At 35.6% G+C, this 18435-nt stretch overlaps 3 protein-coding genes and 1 pseudogene across 3 annotated transcripts; 3 read left to right on the top strand and 1 right to left on the bottom strand.

Moving 5' to 3' along the window:
- The first annotated feature begins 43 nt into the window (after positions 1–43).
- LOC120203705 (regulator of G-protein signaling 1) lies at positions 44–6633 on the top strand. Its single transcript, XM_039203890.1, has 12 exons — positions 44–58; positions 1939–2027; positions 2241–2361; positions 2442–2505; positions 2582–2666; positions 3409–3482; positions 3857–4048; positions 4655–4743; positions 4858–5096; positions 5427–5551; positions 6351–6471; positions 6545–6633. The coding sequence occupies exons 2-11, from the start codon at positions 1951–1953 to the stop codon at positions 6413–6415; spliced, it is 1131 nt and encodes a 376-aa protein (XP_039059821.1). The 5' UTR covers positions 44–58; positions 1939–1950; the 3' UTR covers positions 6416–6471; positions 6545–6633.
- A 941-nt stretch (positions 6634–7574) lies between these two features.
- On the top strand, positions 7575–9383 carry LOC120203704 (annotated as a pseudogene).
- A 1311-nt stretch (positions 9384–10694) lies between these two features.
- LOC120203701 (ALBINO3-like protein 1, chloroplastic) lies at positions 10695–14548 on the top strand. Its single transcript, XM_039203888.1, has 11 exons — positions 10695–11093; positions 11177–11287; positions 11399–11473; positions 11740–11800; positions 12286–12359; positions 12447–12551; positions 12689–12796; positions 13029–13132; positions 13257–13463; positions 13535–13853; positions 13965–14548. Exons 1-11 carry the CDS (start codon positions 10710–10712, stop codon positions 14046–14048), a joined length of 1632 nt encoding a protein of 543 aa, XP_039059819.1. The 5' UTR covers positions 10695–10709; the 3' UTR covers positions 14049–14548.
- Positions 14549–15471: 923 nt separating this feature from the next.
- LOC120203702 (probable pectate lyase 5) lies at positions 15472–17130 on the bottom strand. Its single transcript, XM_039203889.1, has 3 exons — positions 16960–17130; positions 16082–16831; positions 15472–15990 (listed from the first exon to the last, which is right to left on the bottom strand). Exons 1-3 carry the CDS (start codon positions 17070–17072, stop codon positions 15630–15632), a joined length of 1224 nt encoding a protein of 407 aa, XP_039059820.1. The 5' UTR covers positions 17073–17130; the 3' UTR covers positions 15472–15629.
- Positions 17131–18435: the final 1305 nt, after the last annotated feature.

The raw sequence follows: 18435 nt of genomic DNA, 5'->3' as shown, positions 1-18435 counted from the left end.
ATGTAAACTTCTAAAACTTGTAATTTAGTCCATAAAATCAACTAAATTAATTTTTTAAGTTTTAATTTAAAAATGGGGATGTGACATGCTTTGATAAAATATACTTTAAATATTTAAATAAAAACTAAATATTTTAAATACCTACCTTAATTAAAAATATTTTAGATATTTGATAAAGGCTTAAATATAAAACAAGTGTCCAAACTATACCGCTTTTCATGAATAAGTGCCTACAATATTTTTGGAATCATCCAGGTGTCTAAAGTTACAAATGTTATTACTTTAGGTGTTCGGGCCGTAATTGTTGTTAGTTTTCTTTGTTAAGTGACACATGTCATATTCTGGTAATTTTGATTTTTTAAATTAAAAATATTATTATATTTATAAAAAACCCGTAATTTATCTTAAATTACAAAAAAACCAAAATTCATAAGAATCCTAAATCTTAACCCTAACTTGCGATCGCCTCCCTTTCCGTCCACAGCCACCGCCTTCGGCTTAGTTCCTGTCATACTCTTAATCATACGTCGTCGTAGTTACCACCGATTGACTATCAGAATCCTGATTTTCATCTTACGGTTCGTGGGGCACAAAACGTTGATTGACCATCGATCGATTGTTATTTCATAGAGGTATTGATCGTTAGGGGTAGGTGAGGTCGGGTGGAGTTTCGTCGACGACAAAGAGCGATGGCTGACGCGAGTTTAGGGGTTGAAATGAAAGTTTTTAAAGTTTTAAGGCTATTTTAAATTTTTGTGTTTTTTTTAAATATATAATTTTAATTTTTTAATTTTAAATAGAATTTTTAAAATTACCAGAATATAACACTTGTTACTTAACAGAGAAAATTAACGGTGTTTATGGCCCGAGCACCTAAAGTATTAACGTTTGTAACGTTAAGTACCAAGATCATCAAAAAAATATTGTAAACACCTTATTTTTTTAATTACGCAAAATTAATTCCAACAGCGTTAAAAATGTCCATAAATGATTAGCAGCAAGTGTACTTTTTATGTTTATTCGGCCATTGATGAGTAAGAAACTTCGACAGGGTTAAAATTAGGATCAATTACATAAATGTTGCATGGTTATTAAAAATTATAAAATAATTTCTTAATTTTATGGTAATATTTTATTAAGTATTACAATTATTAAAAGTTTTAAAATGTCATCCGACGGTTCATATATTTCGAACTCGTCATTTTTCATTAAAAATTTGACGGTAATTTGATTAGTATGTTAACGTACTAATTGAGATATAATAAAAATCATATTTTAAGGATATATACTAGAACCATTGTTACTTTCAAACATTGACTCGACGACATAATGTCTCAAACACTAGCTCAATGAAAAAATGTAAACAAAGAGTCGATCCGCAAAATACAACTCAAACAATTCTAAGATCAGATTTTATCATATCACAATCAACATATTAATGTCTAGTTCAAACGATCGCTATTTTTAACGAAAAATGACGAGTTTAAAACATATGAATTGTAAGATAACCGTTATGTAGCTTTTAATAGTTAGAGGACTTAACAAAACACTGTTCTAAAATTAGAGACTATTTATAACTTTTAATAATCGAAAACTTAATAAAATAATATTCTATAATGGGGGCTATTTATGTATTTTACCCTTAAATAATTTGATGTTAGATTCCTAAGGAGCCGGGGGTAGATCTCAGACACGCTACACTAAAGTATTGGGGACTCTTCACTCATCCCTGGTCAAAAAAGAAACAAAATAAGAAAAGAAAGGCCATCAACAACCACGGAAACTGAGTGCTAGTGGAAAACGACGACCCTGCCATGTCTTTTGTCAACCAAACCTTTATCCCATGCATTCTCTTTCTTTTTTCCCTTTTTGGTCATGGAAGCGAAGAATTGCAACATTAACTCCTTAATTTGATCTGCTTCCGATCATTTGTTCGAGAAAAAAAACACAATGGTTAGCTGTGCCGGACGTGGCGCTTGCCCCTCCGACTATGTAGCTGTTTCCATCGCCATCTTCTCCATGATATCGTACATTTCTGTTCTTTGAAATCTTTGCTGAAAACCCATTTTACACAGCTCATTAGATTTTCATTTCGAAGTAAAAGTTCCAATTTTTTTTAGATGGGAAGTTTTGTTTCGTCATTAACTGTTTGATGTTATGCCTCATTGGATTTTTTTCTACATTTTCAATCTGATCATATATATATATATATATATATTGTCTTTCCCCTTTTGTTGCAGACTTATTGTGAAGTCGACTTTTCCGTTTTTGATACACAAGGTTCCAATTGCAAAAGGAAGTACCTTTTGGATTCCAGTCATTCAAGTCTTTGCCAGCTTCGACTTTCTGTTATCAATTGTGGTAAGGCAATGTAGAGCCTAGACTTCAGTTTTTTGCTAACCACTTATTCATATCGCCATGTAATCATATACTTTCCACAGATGTCACTTAACTTTCTTAAATTCCAAAAGAGCTATTGGTGGTTGTCATGCTATGTTTGGGCAGGTAATGAATCCCTAATTACTTTTCAGTTTAGTTTATATTTTTCCATGAAATAGTCTGAAGTATATTTTGCTTTCAGTATGGCTTGAAGGTCCACTTGGATTTGGTTTGTTGTTGAGCTGCCGAATAGCACAAGCATTTCAACTATACTATGTATTTGTCAAGTAAGTGGATTTTCTTCTATGTGAGGAATTTTAAGATATGGCTGGACACAACCTGACCTGCAATGAAGGTTTTTGTTCGCATTTTTATCCCTAGTATGAATTCAACAATGAGAAATTTGGTTTTAATGGTTTTTCAAGGCTCAAGGTTTAAATTCAAAAACAAATTTTTAAAAAATTGAAAGCTATTTGCATATTAATATTTAATTGAGAAGTATCAATTTTACATTTTATTGTATATTATTATATATTTTCTTTTATTGTAGTACAGTGTATCTTGTTGCATCCTCTTCTCCAGTTCTTAGAAACTCCCATATTGCTGTTTCAGTGGTGTGTCATACTCATACGCCCGATCTTCCAAGCTTACGGATTTTTTTCTCTTATCTTAAACCAGACAAAAAAAAAATGTTTGTTAAATTCTGTTAATTTTGCTTAATTAACAGTTGATTCTGTTAATTTTGCTTAATTAACAGTTGATTCTGTTAATTTTTGGTGAGATGGTTCAGCTCTTAAGTTACAGATCATCCTTTAATTCTTGAATCAATAAATTTAAGTGCATTTTTTATTTTGAAACTTTGCTACGTGAAATAGGACAATTTGCTAAGCACTTAACTAGATAATTATACTGCCAAACAATAAGTTTGCATCACATTGCAGTGTTTAGTTTTCTTAGAGCTGTTATTATCTATTTAAATCATGTCACTCCTGCAAAATATGGTTAATTTGTTGCTGTTGATCTTTTCAGGAGGCGATTACCACCAATTAGATCTCATATGTTTCTTCCATTGATTCTTTTGCCATGGGTTGCAGGCGCTGCATTTAAGAATGTATAAAACCTTCCTATTTACCTGGTTGAACATATTGCATTGAAATTAAGCTTCTCTTTTAGCAAAACATTCTCCAAATGAGTTGTTTCATCTATTTATTTAAACTTCTGCATATTGTTGACAGATATCTTGAATTAACATATGGAATTGTCATCTATAATTGTTACAAAGCTTAAAAACTATATTTTCTTTCTCTATCCTTATTGTCCTATCAACAGTTGTATTACCTGTCAAGGATTTTTCTATTGACACTGACAATTTTTCTACAGATACATCAAGCTTATTCATGACAATTTTTTTTTACTCTTTTGTGCTCTAACACCACTGTGATTCCTATGTTAACCAGAGGTTTTAATTTTTTTGTAGTTATTCACGAAAAGAAGCCTCTAAATTACAGATGTCACTTGGGAACACATTGGATAATCCCTGTTGTATCTGTACACACATTATATGTTGCCGTTTTGATGGGGTTCACTGGGGCCATTTGGCACATAGAGTTTAGGTTTGATGAACTCAGAGACCTTTGGCAGGGAATACTTGTCTCAACATCACTAATTGGTAAATTTTTATCTCGGTTCCAACTCAGCTTACATTTCCTCAAATTGGTTCCACATATGCTGCACATCACATTATCATCATTGATAAAGGTCCTTCTTTTAATGCTCAATTTGGCTGACAAGAAATTGTGCAATTCTATAACTGGTCCACTATAATAAAATGTCTATGATACTTATCATGATTTTTATGTATTCAAAATTATTTTTCCAGGAATTAACGAGTTCTTTAGAGTTGGTAACTCTGAGAAACATTTTTTTTATCCTTGCACACTCAAAAGATTAGTTGCAAACTGCTTACATGCAACTGAGGTGGTTTAGTATTTTTTTAACATATCATTGGACACAGAAGCTGTGGTTTTGATGTAATATACACTCTTGTTGTAACAGTCATGATTCAACTACATGTTCCCCCTCCCAAAGACCCCATTGTGTAAAATGTAAAGTTTTATTGAGTTCAAAATTGTAGGAGTTGTTAAAAATTGTGATAGTAGTCAGGCTTTGGTGCAACAAATAATGATACAATGTTTCTCGTGATGGTTTTTGCTGATATTTCTGTGTATTCACGTTGACCTTAATTTTCGTACTTCTGCTCCTTTGAACTTCTCAGGAGTTTGGGTTTCTGCTTACATCTTAAATGAAATTCATGATGATATTTTATGGCTTCAAGTGGTCTCCAGATTTATGCTTTTACTTACGGTAATTGTTCCTTTGCATCTTGATGGGCTTGCTTACATCATTAGTTAGTTGATACACACATTGTTGAAGTTTATTTATTTGTGTTTGCTAACATGGCTCGGGTTTGTTTAACAGGCAAGCATTCTTGTACTGGTTTTCTTCTCCATATCAATTTCGCAACCTCTTCTCTCACAAATCAGTTTGAGGAAAAGGGAACGTCTAGAACTCAAAACAATGGGTCAAGCTCTGGGCATACCAGATAGTGGGATGCTATTACAAAGAGAAGAAGAAGTTGACGTTGATCCTAATGAACCATTGGATAAGCTTCTTCTGAACAAACGGTTTCGTCAGTCTTTTATGGCATTTGCAGACACGTACTTTCATACTTCACTGAGCTCCAGTTAGATTTTCTTAATGGTGGTTTGTTTTTTGTGTATTTTTATTGATGAAAACATGTTCTCACTTTTTTTTTATTGTTTATTTTACGCTTTCCAAAGGAACAAGAGACTATTATTTGTTTTGTAGTGATTCAATCTGTGTAGAAAATAATAGTTGGATTAAAATTAAATTGGTTTGATTATCTAAGGGGAACAAAGAGGAAAATGGTTTTCCAAACAAAATTCTGAAAACTAAAGAACAGATTATTTGTGACCTTAAAAGCTTAAAAGAACATTTTTATCGAACTTGTTTGTTCCTGTTCACAGTTGTTTAGCTGGGGAAAGTGTGCATTTCTTTGATGAGGTGCACGAGCTTGGCAAAATTCCAATAGATGACCCAGTAAGAAGGATCTACATGGCATGTCATATCATTAACAAATACATAATAGCAGGTTTGTTCTTATTTTCGAGGAAGCACTGCTCAAACTTTAATGTTCTTTGTTATTTCCCATCTTAAGCCTTTTGATATGGAGAGGTCCATACCACATAAAATATACCTTTTCTATCTTCCACTTGTAGAAGATTGGCCCTTCTCCAGTAGGTTATAGATGATGCTTCAAATGTAAATGTTTGTTGTGATTTTTATGTCATTTTGGTGCCAAAATTCTGAAGAAACTAGTTTACCCTGTTTCCTATTTTTGGCATGAGGATGAACTGTGCTAGCTATTAGACATTATTAACAGAGAGAATGCATGTAGAACTATGTTGCTCCGACTTTTCATTTTCTTTGAAGTACTTGTGTCAGATATCTTTACCCAGTGCAATATCTGGAAATACCATTTTACGTGTTTCATTTCTCCATCAAACTTAATTCTGCTTCCAAGTCCTTAAAAACTTTGAATTACTGCAGATCCTCCTGAACTAAATTCTAGCACAGGTCTTGTCCTCTGGTTGGAAAATTAGGTAAATGTATCTGTGAAGGTATTGAAAAAATTGAAGCTTGTTTTGATTTCTCACTTTCATCGAAGAACATTTGTTTTCATAATTCTCAGTAAAATATAAATATTCTCCAAGGGATCAATTCAATTGTTCAGTATCAATTTTTTTTTATAATTTCGTTTATGAAGCTTGATTTTGACACTTACCACGAGCTTTTATTTAGTGCAAGAACTGCTGTTGCTTGATGATTATCTTCTTATTTACCTCGCAAGTTGTGACTTTATACTATATCCTGCCCAACTTGTCATACAGGTGCAGCAATGGAAGTTAACATATCTCATCGAATCCGGCAAGAAATTTTGACCACCAGGACCTAACACATCCGGATTTCTTCACCAATGCACTAAATGAACTGACGCAGTTGATGAAAATGGTGGGTTATTCTCATTGAAGTGCATATCAGTTGAGAATTATGTTGATTCATTTATATTATTTTTTTGTTATAGAGCTTGGCAAAGGATTACTGGTCATCCATGTACTTCATCAAATTCAAAGAGGAAGACAGAATGAGATGTTGTGGGGAAGAGATGAGTGGGTATAATTTCTCCCCCAGGTTGAGTTGTGTTCATGCTAGTGACGACCCCTTTCAGACCAATTTTCAAGTGGAGATATTCATGCTTCATACCCACATTGAACCGAGGTCCCTTGCTGTTTACTGTAAAGTTATATCATATATGGTTGTGAATATATATGATTTTGGTAGAGGTTATGGCTTGAGGAATGGTGAATCAGTCTGTCCCATGGATTTCACATGGATGTGATTCGAATGAGTATGTGGAGGTTGGACATGGAATGTGTAGGTTTAGTAAATGATTGTCCTACTTTGTTCACACTTTTAAAATTATTATTACCCTTTAAATGTATTAATTTTATATTCTTTATATACCATCAACCTTGACTCCAGTGGATGAGACTGATATTTCGGCAGAATTTCACGTTCCAATTTCCAATATTATAGCCCATACTAACATGTATGGATACGACACTGTCCCTGTTACTAATATATGTATTTATTTTATAAAATATTTTTAAATTCATTATTATTCATTTTTAAAAAATGTATTTTCATCTCTTTTCTAGATATAAAGGAATAGATAATTATTTAAAAGTTACTTTAATATAAATATATTATATTAACCGAAACTATAAATGATTTAGTAAATCGAATCCATCTAATAAATTTTCGTTACTTTATTTAAGATATCTCACGTTTCAGTTTGATGTCCCTGTCTGCATCAAAACTTTTAGTTAATGAAGGTGGTTTTCAGCTCAGCTACTTCATCCATTCCATATTTTTCGCCCCATTTCCCCCGTCTGTATCTGATTACTCTGTCAAAAGCCTTAAACGCAAACTCCATCAACCACATACGATTTAAAAGCTTTGCTAAAGATTTTCCCTTCCCTTCTCCTTCACTTATATATCTTCCCCTTTGATCTCCCTCTATTCTGTTATATTACCCCCCCAAAAAAAAGTTGCGGCTTTTCTTTTTCCACTGCATTATCCATGGCGGCAACCTGTTTCTTCGACACTCTCAAGACTCAACCTTTATGGGTTCTTTCACTTTTCACTTTGGGTTCTTTGTCACTCTTGAAATCTTCACTCGTTTTCCTAAAATGGGTCTGGGTCAATTTCCTTCGACCCGGTAAGAATCTCAAGAAATATGGCTCATGGGGCCTTGTAACTGGACCCACTGATGGTATAGGTAAAGGCTTCGCCTTTCAGTTAGCTAAACGAGGGATTAATCTCGTCTTGGTCGGTCGAAATCCTGATAAACTCAAAGACGTCTCCGATTCAATCTTGGCCAAGCACGGGCGGTTGTTGTCGACTTCACTGGCGATCTCGACGAAGGTGTGAAGAAGATAAAAGACGCCATTGAAGGGTTGGACGTTGGGGTTTTGATTAACAATGATGGGATTTCGTATCCTTACGCAAGGTTCTTCCACGAGGTTGATGAGGAGTTGTTGAGGGATTTGATTAAGGTTAATGTTGAGGGTACTACGAAGGTGACACAGGCTGTTTTGCCTGGAATGGTGAAGAGAAAGAGGCGCCATTGTGAATATTGGCTCTGGTGCTGCCATCTTAATCCCCTCTGATCCACTTTATGCTGTTTATGCTGCTACCAAGGCGTGAGTCATTGCCCTTTTTGCAAAGTTAATCCCTGTTTGAATTTTTGTTTATATTATCTATATGTATATGTATTAATATATTGGGATTGTTCCAGGTAAATTGATCAATTCTCAAGGTGCCTCTATGTTGAATACAAGAATAATGGAATTGATGTCCAGTGTCGGGTAATGTTTGCTATAACTTTACTGCTTGATTGGCGTGGCTATTATATTTTTTCCTAGTTGATATCATATATTAAAATTTCGATACATATCCGGATATAGATTAGGTGATATGGCCTTGTTAATAGGAAAAAGTTTGACAAGTCGGCCGACGCTTCTCTCCTAGTTTTGGCAGATAAATTGGTTGGTGAGAGGGAAGTCGTCGACAAACGGTTTCCCTCTCACTAGCCGTGGTTCTCTTTATAAGTTCAACACACTGTCTTTATAAGAAACCATTGGCCAACGACTTCCCTCTCGCAGGTCGCTGTTCTCTACCCAATCTAGGAGGGGTGAAGAAGAAGAAAAAGCCTCTTCTTCTTCATAAGTTCCTAAACATTCTCTCTCTACAAGAAGACCATTGACCAACGACTTTCCTTTCACAGGCGGTGGCTCTTCACTTAAATTAAAAGGGGTAAACTGTCAACGACCGACGAGTCAAATTTGTTCCCATCACAACTCTAAGTAGATCTTACAAATACATGAAAGAAAGTTGAAAAATATGAATCTACTTATCTCCATCTAACACTGAAACTCAGTCCAAATAACATAATTGTATATGGTAAGAGGGATATGATGAGGATGAAGGACGATGCAAAAAGTGTGGTTTTCACTAAAAAGTGAGAGCTGTTAAGATTCTTTGCATTGACTACCATTTGTTTTGTTGACGTACTCTGATCAGGCCAGGGGTCTCTTGATGCAGGTTCCGTTATACGTTGCAACTAAAATGGCATCAATCAGACGGTCATCGTTCTTTGTTCCATCGACAGATGGTTATGCTACAGCAGCGATGCGCTGGATAGGCTACGAACCTCGTTGCACACCGTACTGGCCCCATTCCATCCTATGGGGCTTGGCTTATTCGCTGCCGGAGTATGTGGTTGATGCATGGCATCTTCGGTTTTGTATTGGCATTCGAAGGAGGGGCCAACTCAAAGATTCTAGGAAGAACGAATAGAAGAAAAAAGAAACCGTGTTATGGCTGTCCTGTTCTACGTTCATGGAGTCGAAACTTGTAACTCAGCTATAGTGCGCTTTGTACTAGAGTTTTACTTAATTTTCCATAATTACTTTTTAAATTTAATTATTGTTTTTAAGCATGGTATTGTCACCATTCCATTGTGTATTGTGGAAGGCTTTGAAATGAAGAGTATGAAGATTAGAGAATTGAAGCTTTTTCTTGCATTTAGAGATGATAAAACTTTGGCCAAGTTTATGAGAAGTGGATATGGTATAAGCCACTCTAAATCTTAGAATCTCTTCAATCTCGTGTCGGGTTTAGGAAAGGTGAATCAACATATAATGATTTTTACATATGCATCAATTGGTTAAATGTCAGTGGCATTTACAGTATTAAAATTATTATTATATCAAACCATATCATCATTTTGTTGTGGATGGACAATGTTTGTTTTATAATGATGCATTAGAGACTAGGAAGTATCTGTCTTCTAATGTCTCTTCTCACAAAAAAAAAAAAACATTTGGGAGGCATCTTAAGCTTGTGTAATTTGTTTCGGAGAGCTTTGAGTTGGAATGAGGGGTCGAAGTGAGGTATATAAAATTTTGTTTTCTTTTTTTCTTAAGATTGTTTAAAATAAGTTTATTTATTGTATTTAGAAAGGCAAAAATAATAGACATTTTAATAATAGTCTTGTTAGGAATCATAACGAGATTCTGAATATTATTAGGATCAATATAATAGCAAGGAAATGGATATAATTTTTTTTTGTACCCTTGACATTTTTAGTGCTCGAATTCGAGACCTTAAAAAATAACAACAATTTCTTTACTACCGAAATCATTGAGTTTCGTGCTAAAATCGATATAGTTAATGCTATAAATAATTAACTTTATGTTAGGTGGGGTATTTCTCTGGAGGGGTTGCCTTTTTTTTATTACCTTGTTGATTGTTGCTTGTAGTAGATTTTTGTTTCTTTGGATAATATTATCAAAATTTATCCAAAAATATATATATGTATATATAAATTATAATTTGTTGACTAAAATAGGAGAGATGTAATTGCTTGGTGACCATGGTGCAGTTTACCCAAACGAACACTTATTTTCATTTTGTTATTTTTCCAAAGCTTTTATATATAGAGAGAAGTCGGCATCCATCGCCTACTTCCTCGGATTATTTTTTCAGGTAGAAATATATATTTTCCGCTGCCATATCTACGTAACTCCACATCATATCTTCCAATTCAATCTCTGAAGACCAACCTTTGACATCAACCTTTGCAGTTATTAATCTAGGGTTTCCTATTTTTTTAATAAAAAAATATGGCCTTTTCTCTCTCGTCAAGACCTGACATGTTTCTCGTTCCATCTCCATCTCCATCTCCATCTCCTTTCCTTGACCGAACCGGACCCCCGACTCCTCTTTTAAATCGAACTCAACTTCCCGGTTTGTCCGCTCGCAGACAGTTCCTTCGTGGTTCTCTACCCGTTGCCAAGTTCGGGTTCAAACCCGGACTGTTTCCCGACCCGGATGCTCCCGAAGGTGTTATTAGTGAGCTGCTTATTAGAGCTGAAAGCCTTCTCTATACGATTGCCGACGCTGCCGTTTCGTCTTCCGACACTATTACTACAACCACTGCTGCTGCTACTAAACAAAATAATGACTGGCTCTCGGGAATTACCAATTCTATGGAAACTGTTTTGAAGGTATTTTTTTTAAAGGGTTATTTTCTTTCTTTTTTGAAACTCTGGGTGTTGAATTAATGTCGAGTTGGATTATTTTCAATCAGGTTTTGAAAGATGGGTTGTCGACTTTGCATGTTCCCCACGCTTACGGTTTTGCCATTATACTTCTGACTGTGCTTGTTAAGGCGGCTACATTTCCTTTGACTAGGAAACAGGTTTGTTGTTTCAGATAAACAGAACCAAACAATAAAAAATTTAGTTTATTTCATAGAAAAAAATGTCTGGAATTCTGTCAATTTATGCTCTGTTTCTGTTTTTGCTTACAGGTAGAGTCTGCAATGGCTATGCGTTCATTACAGCCTCAAATAAAGGCAATTCAGCAACGGTATGCTGGAGATCAGGTGAAATTTCGCATTTTGTATTAGCAGGGATGTGCCCTCTAATATTTTGGTTAATATGACTAAGGGAACTGAGGAGTAGTTCTGGTTGTTAGTTATGATGAAATCAGATAAATGCCCAGTGTTGCTCGTTGCTTTAGCTTTAAAAGAAGAAAGAATGAGATGATTTGAATTGACTGGTTACAGCTTTGGGTTGTTTGATTTAGATTTTGTTTGTGGTATGTCGAAGCCATTTTAATCTTTGAGCTACTTTTCGTTTATACTTGCAGGAGAGAATTCAGCTTGAGACTGCTCGGTTGTATAAACTAGCTGGGATAAACCCATTAGCAGGTACTTATAATTCTTATTTCGTATCACATGTATTAATACCAGTAACTTATTACATTCCACATGACATAATCCAACCTTTGTTTTGTATTTCTAAAGATTTTGAATTCTGCTACATTCTTTTAGCTATTTCCAGCCTTTTTGTCAGTAGTATTATCTACTTCAATTACGTTCTATCTGTAGGGCTTTAACTGAGTTTTGGACTTGTATGTGTGTCAGAAATTCAAATCTTAAAATAGGGGACGTAATAATAGTAAATAGAATGTTATTGTCTTCTATGTTCATGCCCTTTATTCCTTTGCTGATGATGCATATCAAAAACAGTCTGTGTCATGTGAAACATATAGATACAGCATCAGAATTTTGATGGAATCTGTTTACTTTGTAAAAATTTATGTTTGTTATCTTTCTGTGTTATCTCAACTTTTATATTTTGTAATTTTTGGGTGACTGATCTACGTTTAATTTACATTTTTCTCCTCCCCCAGGATGCCTGCCTACTCTTGCTACAATTCCAGTTTGGATTGGGCTATATAGAGCCCTGTCAAATGTTGCAGATGAGGTAACATGCTATTCTTGTTGGTTTTCTAGTTTTAACTCATGTTTCCTTTTTCTATCTCTCATGTCCAACCTTATGCTTGCATTTAAGGGACTCCTCACTGAAGGCTTCTTTTGGATACCATCGCTGGCTGGTCCGACTACAATTGCTGCTCGACAGAATGGAAGTGGTATATCTTGGCTTTTCCCATTTGTCGTAAGTACCTGATATTAATATTCTTCTTTTTAAAACTGTGCTAAATTGAATGGTTTTGACATCTCTTGCCTGATTATGAAATTCATCTGAAAGCACTGTTGTTGATTCTGATTCTTGGTCGTATGTTGTTTTCTTAGGATGGACACCCACCTCTTGGATGGACGGATACATTTGCGTATCTTGTGTTGCCTGTGTTGCTTGTCATCTCACAGTACGTCTCTGTCCAAATCATGCAATCGGCACAGGTCAGTCATGTCATCATTTGCATGGTTCTATGTTGGTGCTTTTAGCAATGACAACTTACTACTAAATCCCCATTTAAGACCATTTTCATTGTTAAAATATATGTTATTAATATCGTGCAAGTTATTTTTAATGTCCTGTTTCTATACTGGTTACCTCAAAAAGATGTATAAACTACTTAAATTGAGACTAGAATTGATTTACTAGCTTTTTTCTTTTCGGAACTTTTCTTAGAGCAATGATCCAAACATGAAGAACTCTCAAGCGCTGACGAAGTTCCTTCCTCTAATGATTGGCTATTTTGCTCTTTCAGTTCCTTCTGGTCTAAGTCTATATTGGTGAGCAGATACAAAGCCCTTTCTTTGAAGTATAATAAGATACACTGCTTGTGTCGTATGCTTTTTGTTTCCTTCCCTATCAATGCCTCGTGTATGTTTGTTAACATTAATTATGTATTTGCAGGTTGACAAATAACATATTAAGCACAGCACAACAAGTGTGGCTTCAAAAGTTGGGGGGAGCAAAGAATCCGGCAAAGCAACTTAATGATGATGTAATCAAGGAAGAGCAAGCCCGGCTTCAGAAGTCTCTCTCTGAATTGAATGTCACCAGAAAGGAGGCCAAACAAGAAGAGAAGTTGACACCGGAGGGGCCACGCCCTGGGGAACGGTACTTTCAAATTTGTTTAACTCTGGAAATTTCTTCTTGTACTCGCAGTTGCTCATAGGTCTGATCTCCAGATTTAAGCAGCTAAAGGAGCAAGAGGCGAGAAGAAAAAAGCAAAGAGAAGAAGGGAGGAGCAAAGCTCAAGAGGCAGCAGCTAAAGTTGATCAGTTAACAAAAGAGGGACATGAGATAGAGGGTAGCATCATTGATAAGGAAAATGGTTCCAGAATTGGCTTAGGCACTAAAACGAATGAAAATTATCAATCTGTAACCAGCCAAGGTTCTTCCAATGTAGTTGTGAATGGAGACCTCTCTAGGCCGAACATGAAGAAAGATCAGAAGGCGGCTTCTTCATTTAGCAAGAACAGCGAGTGTTTGGAACATGTAGAGAAGGTGGAACAGTGAATTTTTGTGGTTAATCATTATTCATTTTCATTGAGTTATTCTCTCTCTCTCTCTCTCTCTCTCTCTTTTTCTAACTACTTTAAAATCTACTGTATTTAGGAAGAAGTTGAAGCATACACTAGTTCAGCCACTTCAGACGGAAAATATTCTGAAGACGATGGGCAGGAAGACACTAGGGAGTGACAATAGAAAGTAGAGAAAAATGGTAATAATGAAGTCGGTATCCCAAGTCAGCCAAGTGTGAGATCTCCATTTGATTTTCCTGTTAAAGTGGATACAAGGAGTCAGCAGCAGCAGATCGAAACTCGCTGCCAGCTTCCATCGGTGCAGCTCATCAACCCCAGCTACTACATTAGAAATTGAGTGGATGGAAGGCATATGTTGCCCTTGGCTGATAATGATATCGTAGGAATAACATTTGCAGATACAAAACTCAACAAGCAAAAAATACAATATGCAAGGTTTCACAAAATATAAGGGCTGTTGTAAACTTTGTTTTAAAAAGCGTGCCTAAAGCGTAGGAAACAAAAGGCCTCCAACGGCACAGGAGAAGCGAGGAACAAAAAGTCAGTTAGACGTGTTTTTGTAGCTTATTGAAGAGGCGTTAGACACACTGCTTTAAACGCCTTAGAGATAAATGCTTTCACAGTTATTTTGTTTAGTGGTGCGAACAAGTTGTTTAACGTGATAGCCATTTATAATTGTGGAGGCAAAGGCAGGTTCATGGCCTTTACCACCTGTACATAGCCAGATTAGACCAAGAGCTTCCCTAAAAGCTTAGAAGCAAAGATCAGCGCGTTTAGTTTGTTAAATGATTAGATTCTAAACACTAATAGATTTATTAACTATCAGGTAACACTTGTGGATCAGCGAAATGTACAAAAATAACAATCATGAGAGTTAAAATGAATGTTGGGATGTTACTGCACCTTACTTGCAAAAGGGTGCTCTCTGAACCTTGCGTTTAGGCTCCAGGACCCATTGAGTCTCATTGCGCGTTTTAAAACAAAGGTTGCAAACTTGGGAGAGCTCGAACATTAGATTGTTGGTTCAATCAGAGGATGATTCCCGTACAAGTTCAGAAGTATGAGTAAATGCTGTCTCATTTATGTTATTTTATGCACCCTCATGCTTTAACTAGTGTTTCTAAAAGTTTCTTTTAAATTTGGATTTTTTTGTCAGATCACTGGACTAATATTTCTTGTTCATAAATAATAAAGATAATTTATCTTACTGTTTTATAATAAAACGATATATATTCAGACTTGTAATCACTTTTCGTTGGTTACTCCTTTAATCAATTAACTATAGTGAAAATGATACGCTCTCATCTCTCTAAGATAAGATTTATATAGTTGCGTAATCCGGTGACAATGGCAGTATTAATTTTCAAAATATAAAAAATACAATGACATACCAAAAACGGCAAATTTAATAGAATAACGTGGTGGGAAAAAATGATTGGTATAGAGTGCTGGAAAAATTATCTTTTCAACTAGGGTGAAATGAACAATGAATTAGAGAAGACACTCGAATCACTTACCGCCGTTGAGATGACAATTGATCCCATGAGAAAACCTAGAGAAACTCATGGACAAAGCAAGAAATTCTTTACATGTACTGATGACCCATTTCCCTGCTTCAATTCAACATATCAACACTGACCTAACATACATAAACATGAATCCTGTTTATTTTTATTACAAATTTCATCTTATTTTTATAATTAATTCCATTATTATCTGACCATTACTCCCCCAATGCCTAGCAAGGCGACCCCTTCTTGCAAACGAGTACACCGGCAGCTCCCGTGAGCTCGCTGACCAGTGACGATGGCCTGGCGCTCAGGCTGGATGCCTTGGCGTAACTAGAAGAGGTCCCTTTGCCCGATGCCCTGAAGAATGCTCCATTCAACATCCAATCCCCCTCCGACCTCCAATTCCATTTCCTCCATTTACTTTCAGACGCATCTTCGCGTTTAGTCACCTCTTTGTTGTTTGAATTATCCGGTGCAAGAAACCTATTCCCCTCACTGTTGATCGTCGGATTACCACTCCCGCCAATTGCATACATTTCCCAGTGCGTGTAATCATTGTTCACAACATGAAAATATCCATGCCTGCATCTATATTGACCCGAGTCGAAAAACGAAAACAATTCAGGCTAATACTCAACTAGCTATATTTAATGTGTGTATATTTGTATGTATGTATTACCTAGGCATTCCTTGGACAAGTCCTTCTCCAAAGTGATTGAAGGCAATGGTGACTTGCATGTTCTTGTCCTGCTCGTAAGAGTCGCTGTGGCCCAAGAGCATGACCTTGTTATGATGGGTCATGTAATTGCTGGAAATGGTGATGGCCGTGGATCCTTGGATGGCATTGACCAGCCCGTTTGTACAATTTGACAACGAGCAATGATCGACCCAAATGTGGCTGCTTCTAGATATCAACACGGCATCACCATCTGATATCGTCCTCCAACCATAATGGCTAGGAGAGTCTCTCACATAAGCATTCCCTCCTCTCTTGCAACCGTGTATGTTAATACCGTGGATTATGATGTTGCTCACGGATTGTATAGTAATGCACGGACCACCGGCGATGCGAATGTTGGCGCCTCGGCCATCGATGGTCTTGTACGAGCTCATTAGCAATTCTTCCTTCAATTTAATAACCATGTCAAGAGCAAAAACAATCCATAAGGGTTCGATTTGGATAGCAGCATGCCTAAGAGTCCCGGGTTTGGGGTTGGCGGGGTCACGGTCACTAGGGTCCGTGACTACGTATATTTTCCCATCCCTGCCACCGATGGCATGCTTACCAAACCCAATGGCGCAGTCAGCTAGCCTGCGACGGTTGTTTTCCCAATGAGGGTCGCATCGCCAGCAGTCATCGATGGGGTTGCCGGTTCCGCAGGAGAGAAATCCCAAGCTCCTCCTAGCCATTGTAGCATTCATGATGCTCCTGTATATATCCAACATAATTCCTAGTTAAAGAGAAACATGTGACACATTGATTGATATACAATATATTTAGAATTCGAATCTTAAGGTTCCTAACATGTTAGACTACAACATCTTTTATATACATACTCATCGACTTGTTGGGCGACTTGGTCGGGATCTCGAACTGGGGACGAGGAAACGAAGATGGGAGCCTGAAGGAGAGGCCATATCAGGAGAAAGAGGGGTAGTGGAATTGGCATTTTTATGGTCCTTTCTCTGCAAAATTAAGAGAGAACGTTGAAGGAGAGGAAAAGTTTGTGAAACTGGGAGGAATGGAGCGGGGGTTTATAAAGTGGTTAAACTCTGGGTGTTCTGAAGAGGGGTAGGTGCCTAGGTGGGTAATGGTGGTCATACGAATATTGAATTCTCGTATATTTTATATATATTTTTTATTTTTATTTATAATATATTTTTATTCTTAAAATTTTATTAATTCGGTCTTCTAAAATATTATAAATTAACACTCTAATATAAAACCATGCGTTTGTCTCTAATTAAATTAAATACTAATAATTTGTTACAATTAGTTTTTCTTATTTATTAGCTTATTGGGATGTTTTAAGTGTAATTTACAACTTACGAGCTACTGCCCCTTTACTAATGATTTGTTTAATTTTGCTATGAAAATACCGTTAAAATATGTTTGGTGATAGAATTGACAAATAAACTTTGCTATTACAAATTCTATGAATGATTCCATTTCCATGTTCAACCAATTCATTTGTGCAATTATTACAAAAATGTATAAAGCAATATTCTTAACATTGCTCGCTAAATTGAGGTTGTCCTTCATGTTTTTTCCAACACGAAAACATCAAAAGGAAACTTTCTTTCTCCATCAAGGTAAACTTTGGTCATTTATGTCGCAATTTTCAATCAGATCTCTTGCAATCATTAAGCACCGAGGGATCGCATCTAATCGTTCACCATTATTATTACAATGAATTATTAAACAAATAATGCATTTGGAGTATATTCTAAAATAAATTTGAAGACTTTTTCACCTATGATACGATAGAGTTTTTTTAATCTACTAAACGACATCAGTAATAAAAGAAATTATTATTATTTTTTAGATTTCGGATTCAAGTAGTTAGATTTGTAAGGTATGTGTGTTATTAATGACTAAGATAAATTTTGAACATATATTATATTATATTATAATCACCACGAGTTCGAACACTATGAATGTTAAGGGTGTGAGTGTTCAATGTTAAATGGTTGAGAGTTATCTTTGAACATATACTACCTTATACTTACACCAGATTGATTAAAAAAGAGTTTGAGATAATAAAGTTTTAGAGTTAGAGAGAGTGGAGCTAAAGAGTTTGAGAGTATATAGATTGAAATGAACATGTCACAACCCCATTTTGAAATAAAAATTATAAATTTATTTAATAAATTTAGGGACCAAATTGCAAATTTTTAAAACTTGTAGTCCATTTTAGGGTTTATGAGAAGTTTAGAGACTTAATCTTGAATTTCTCTTTTTTTCTATCGTCAGAGAAAAAATAATTAATAAAAATGGAGTCGGTACCCTACAAGGTTTGAACACATGCCCCA

The sequence above is a fragment of the Hibiscus syriacus genome, unplaced genomic scaffold, assembly GCF_006381635.1.
Source record: "Hibiscus syriacus cultivar Baekdansim isolate YM2019G1 unplaced genomic scaffold, ASM638163v2 tig00010263_pilon, whole genome shotgun sequence".
Taxonomy (NCBI): domain Eukaryota; kingdom Viridiplantae; phylum Streptophyta; class Magnoliopsida; order Malvales; family Malvaceae; genus Hibiscus; species Hibiscus syriacus.
This window is presented reverse-complemented; position numbering and strand designations above follow the sequence as displayed.

Excerpts from the sequence above, each read along its gene's own strand:
- LOC120203705 (XM_039203890.1), top strand. The coding sequence starts at position 1,951 with ATGGTTAGCTGTGCCGGACGTGGCGCTTGCCCCTCCGACTATGTAGCT. Across the intron at positions 2,362-2,441 it reads ACTTTCTGTTATCAATTGTG|ATGTCACTTAACTTTCTTAA; the intron begins GTAAGGCAATGT and ends TACTTTCCACAG. Across the intron at positions 3,483-3,856 it reads ATGGGTTGCAGGCGCTGCAT|TTATTCACGAAAAGAAGCCT; the intron begins TTAAGAATGTAT and ends ATTTTTTTGTAG.
- LOC120203701 (XM_039203888.1), top strand. The coding sequence starts at position 10,710 with ATGGCCTTTTCTCTCTCGTCAAGACCTGACATGTTTCTCGTTCCATCT. Across the intron at positions 13,133-13,256 it reads TCTGGTCTAAGTCTATATTG|GTTGACAAATAACATATTAA; the intron begins GTGAGCAGATAC and ends ATGTATTTGCAG. Across the intron at positions 13,464-13,534 it reads GGGCCACGCCCTGGGGAACG|ATTTAAGCAGCTAAAGGAGC; the intron begins GTACTTTCAAAT and ends TCTGATCTCCAG.
- LOC120203702 (XM_039203889.1), bottom strand. The coding sequence starts at position 17,072 with ATGCCAATTCCACTACCCCTCTTTCTCCTGATATGGCCTCTCCTTCAG. Across the intron at positions 16,832-16,959 it reads GTCGCCCAACAAGTCGATGA|GAGCATCATGAATGCTACAA; the intron begins GTATGTATATAA and ends GGATATATACAG. Across the intron at positions 15,991-16,081 it reads CTTGTCCAAGGAATGCCTAG|ATGCAGGCATGGATATTTTC; the intron begins GTAATACATACA and ends GGGTCAATATAG.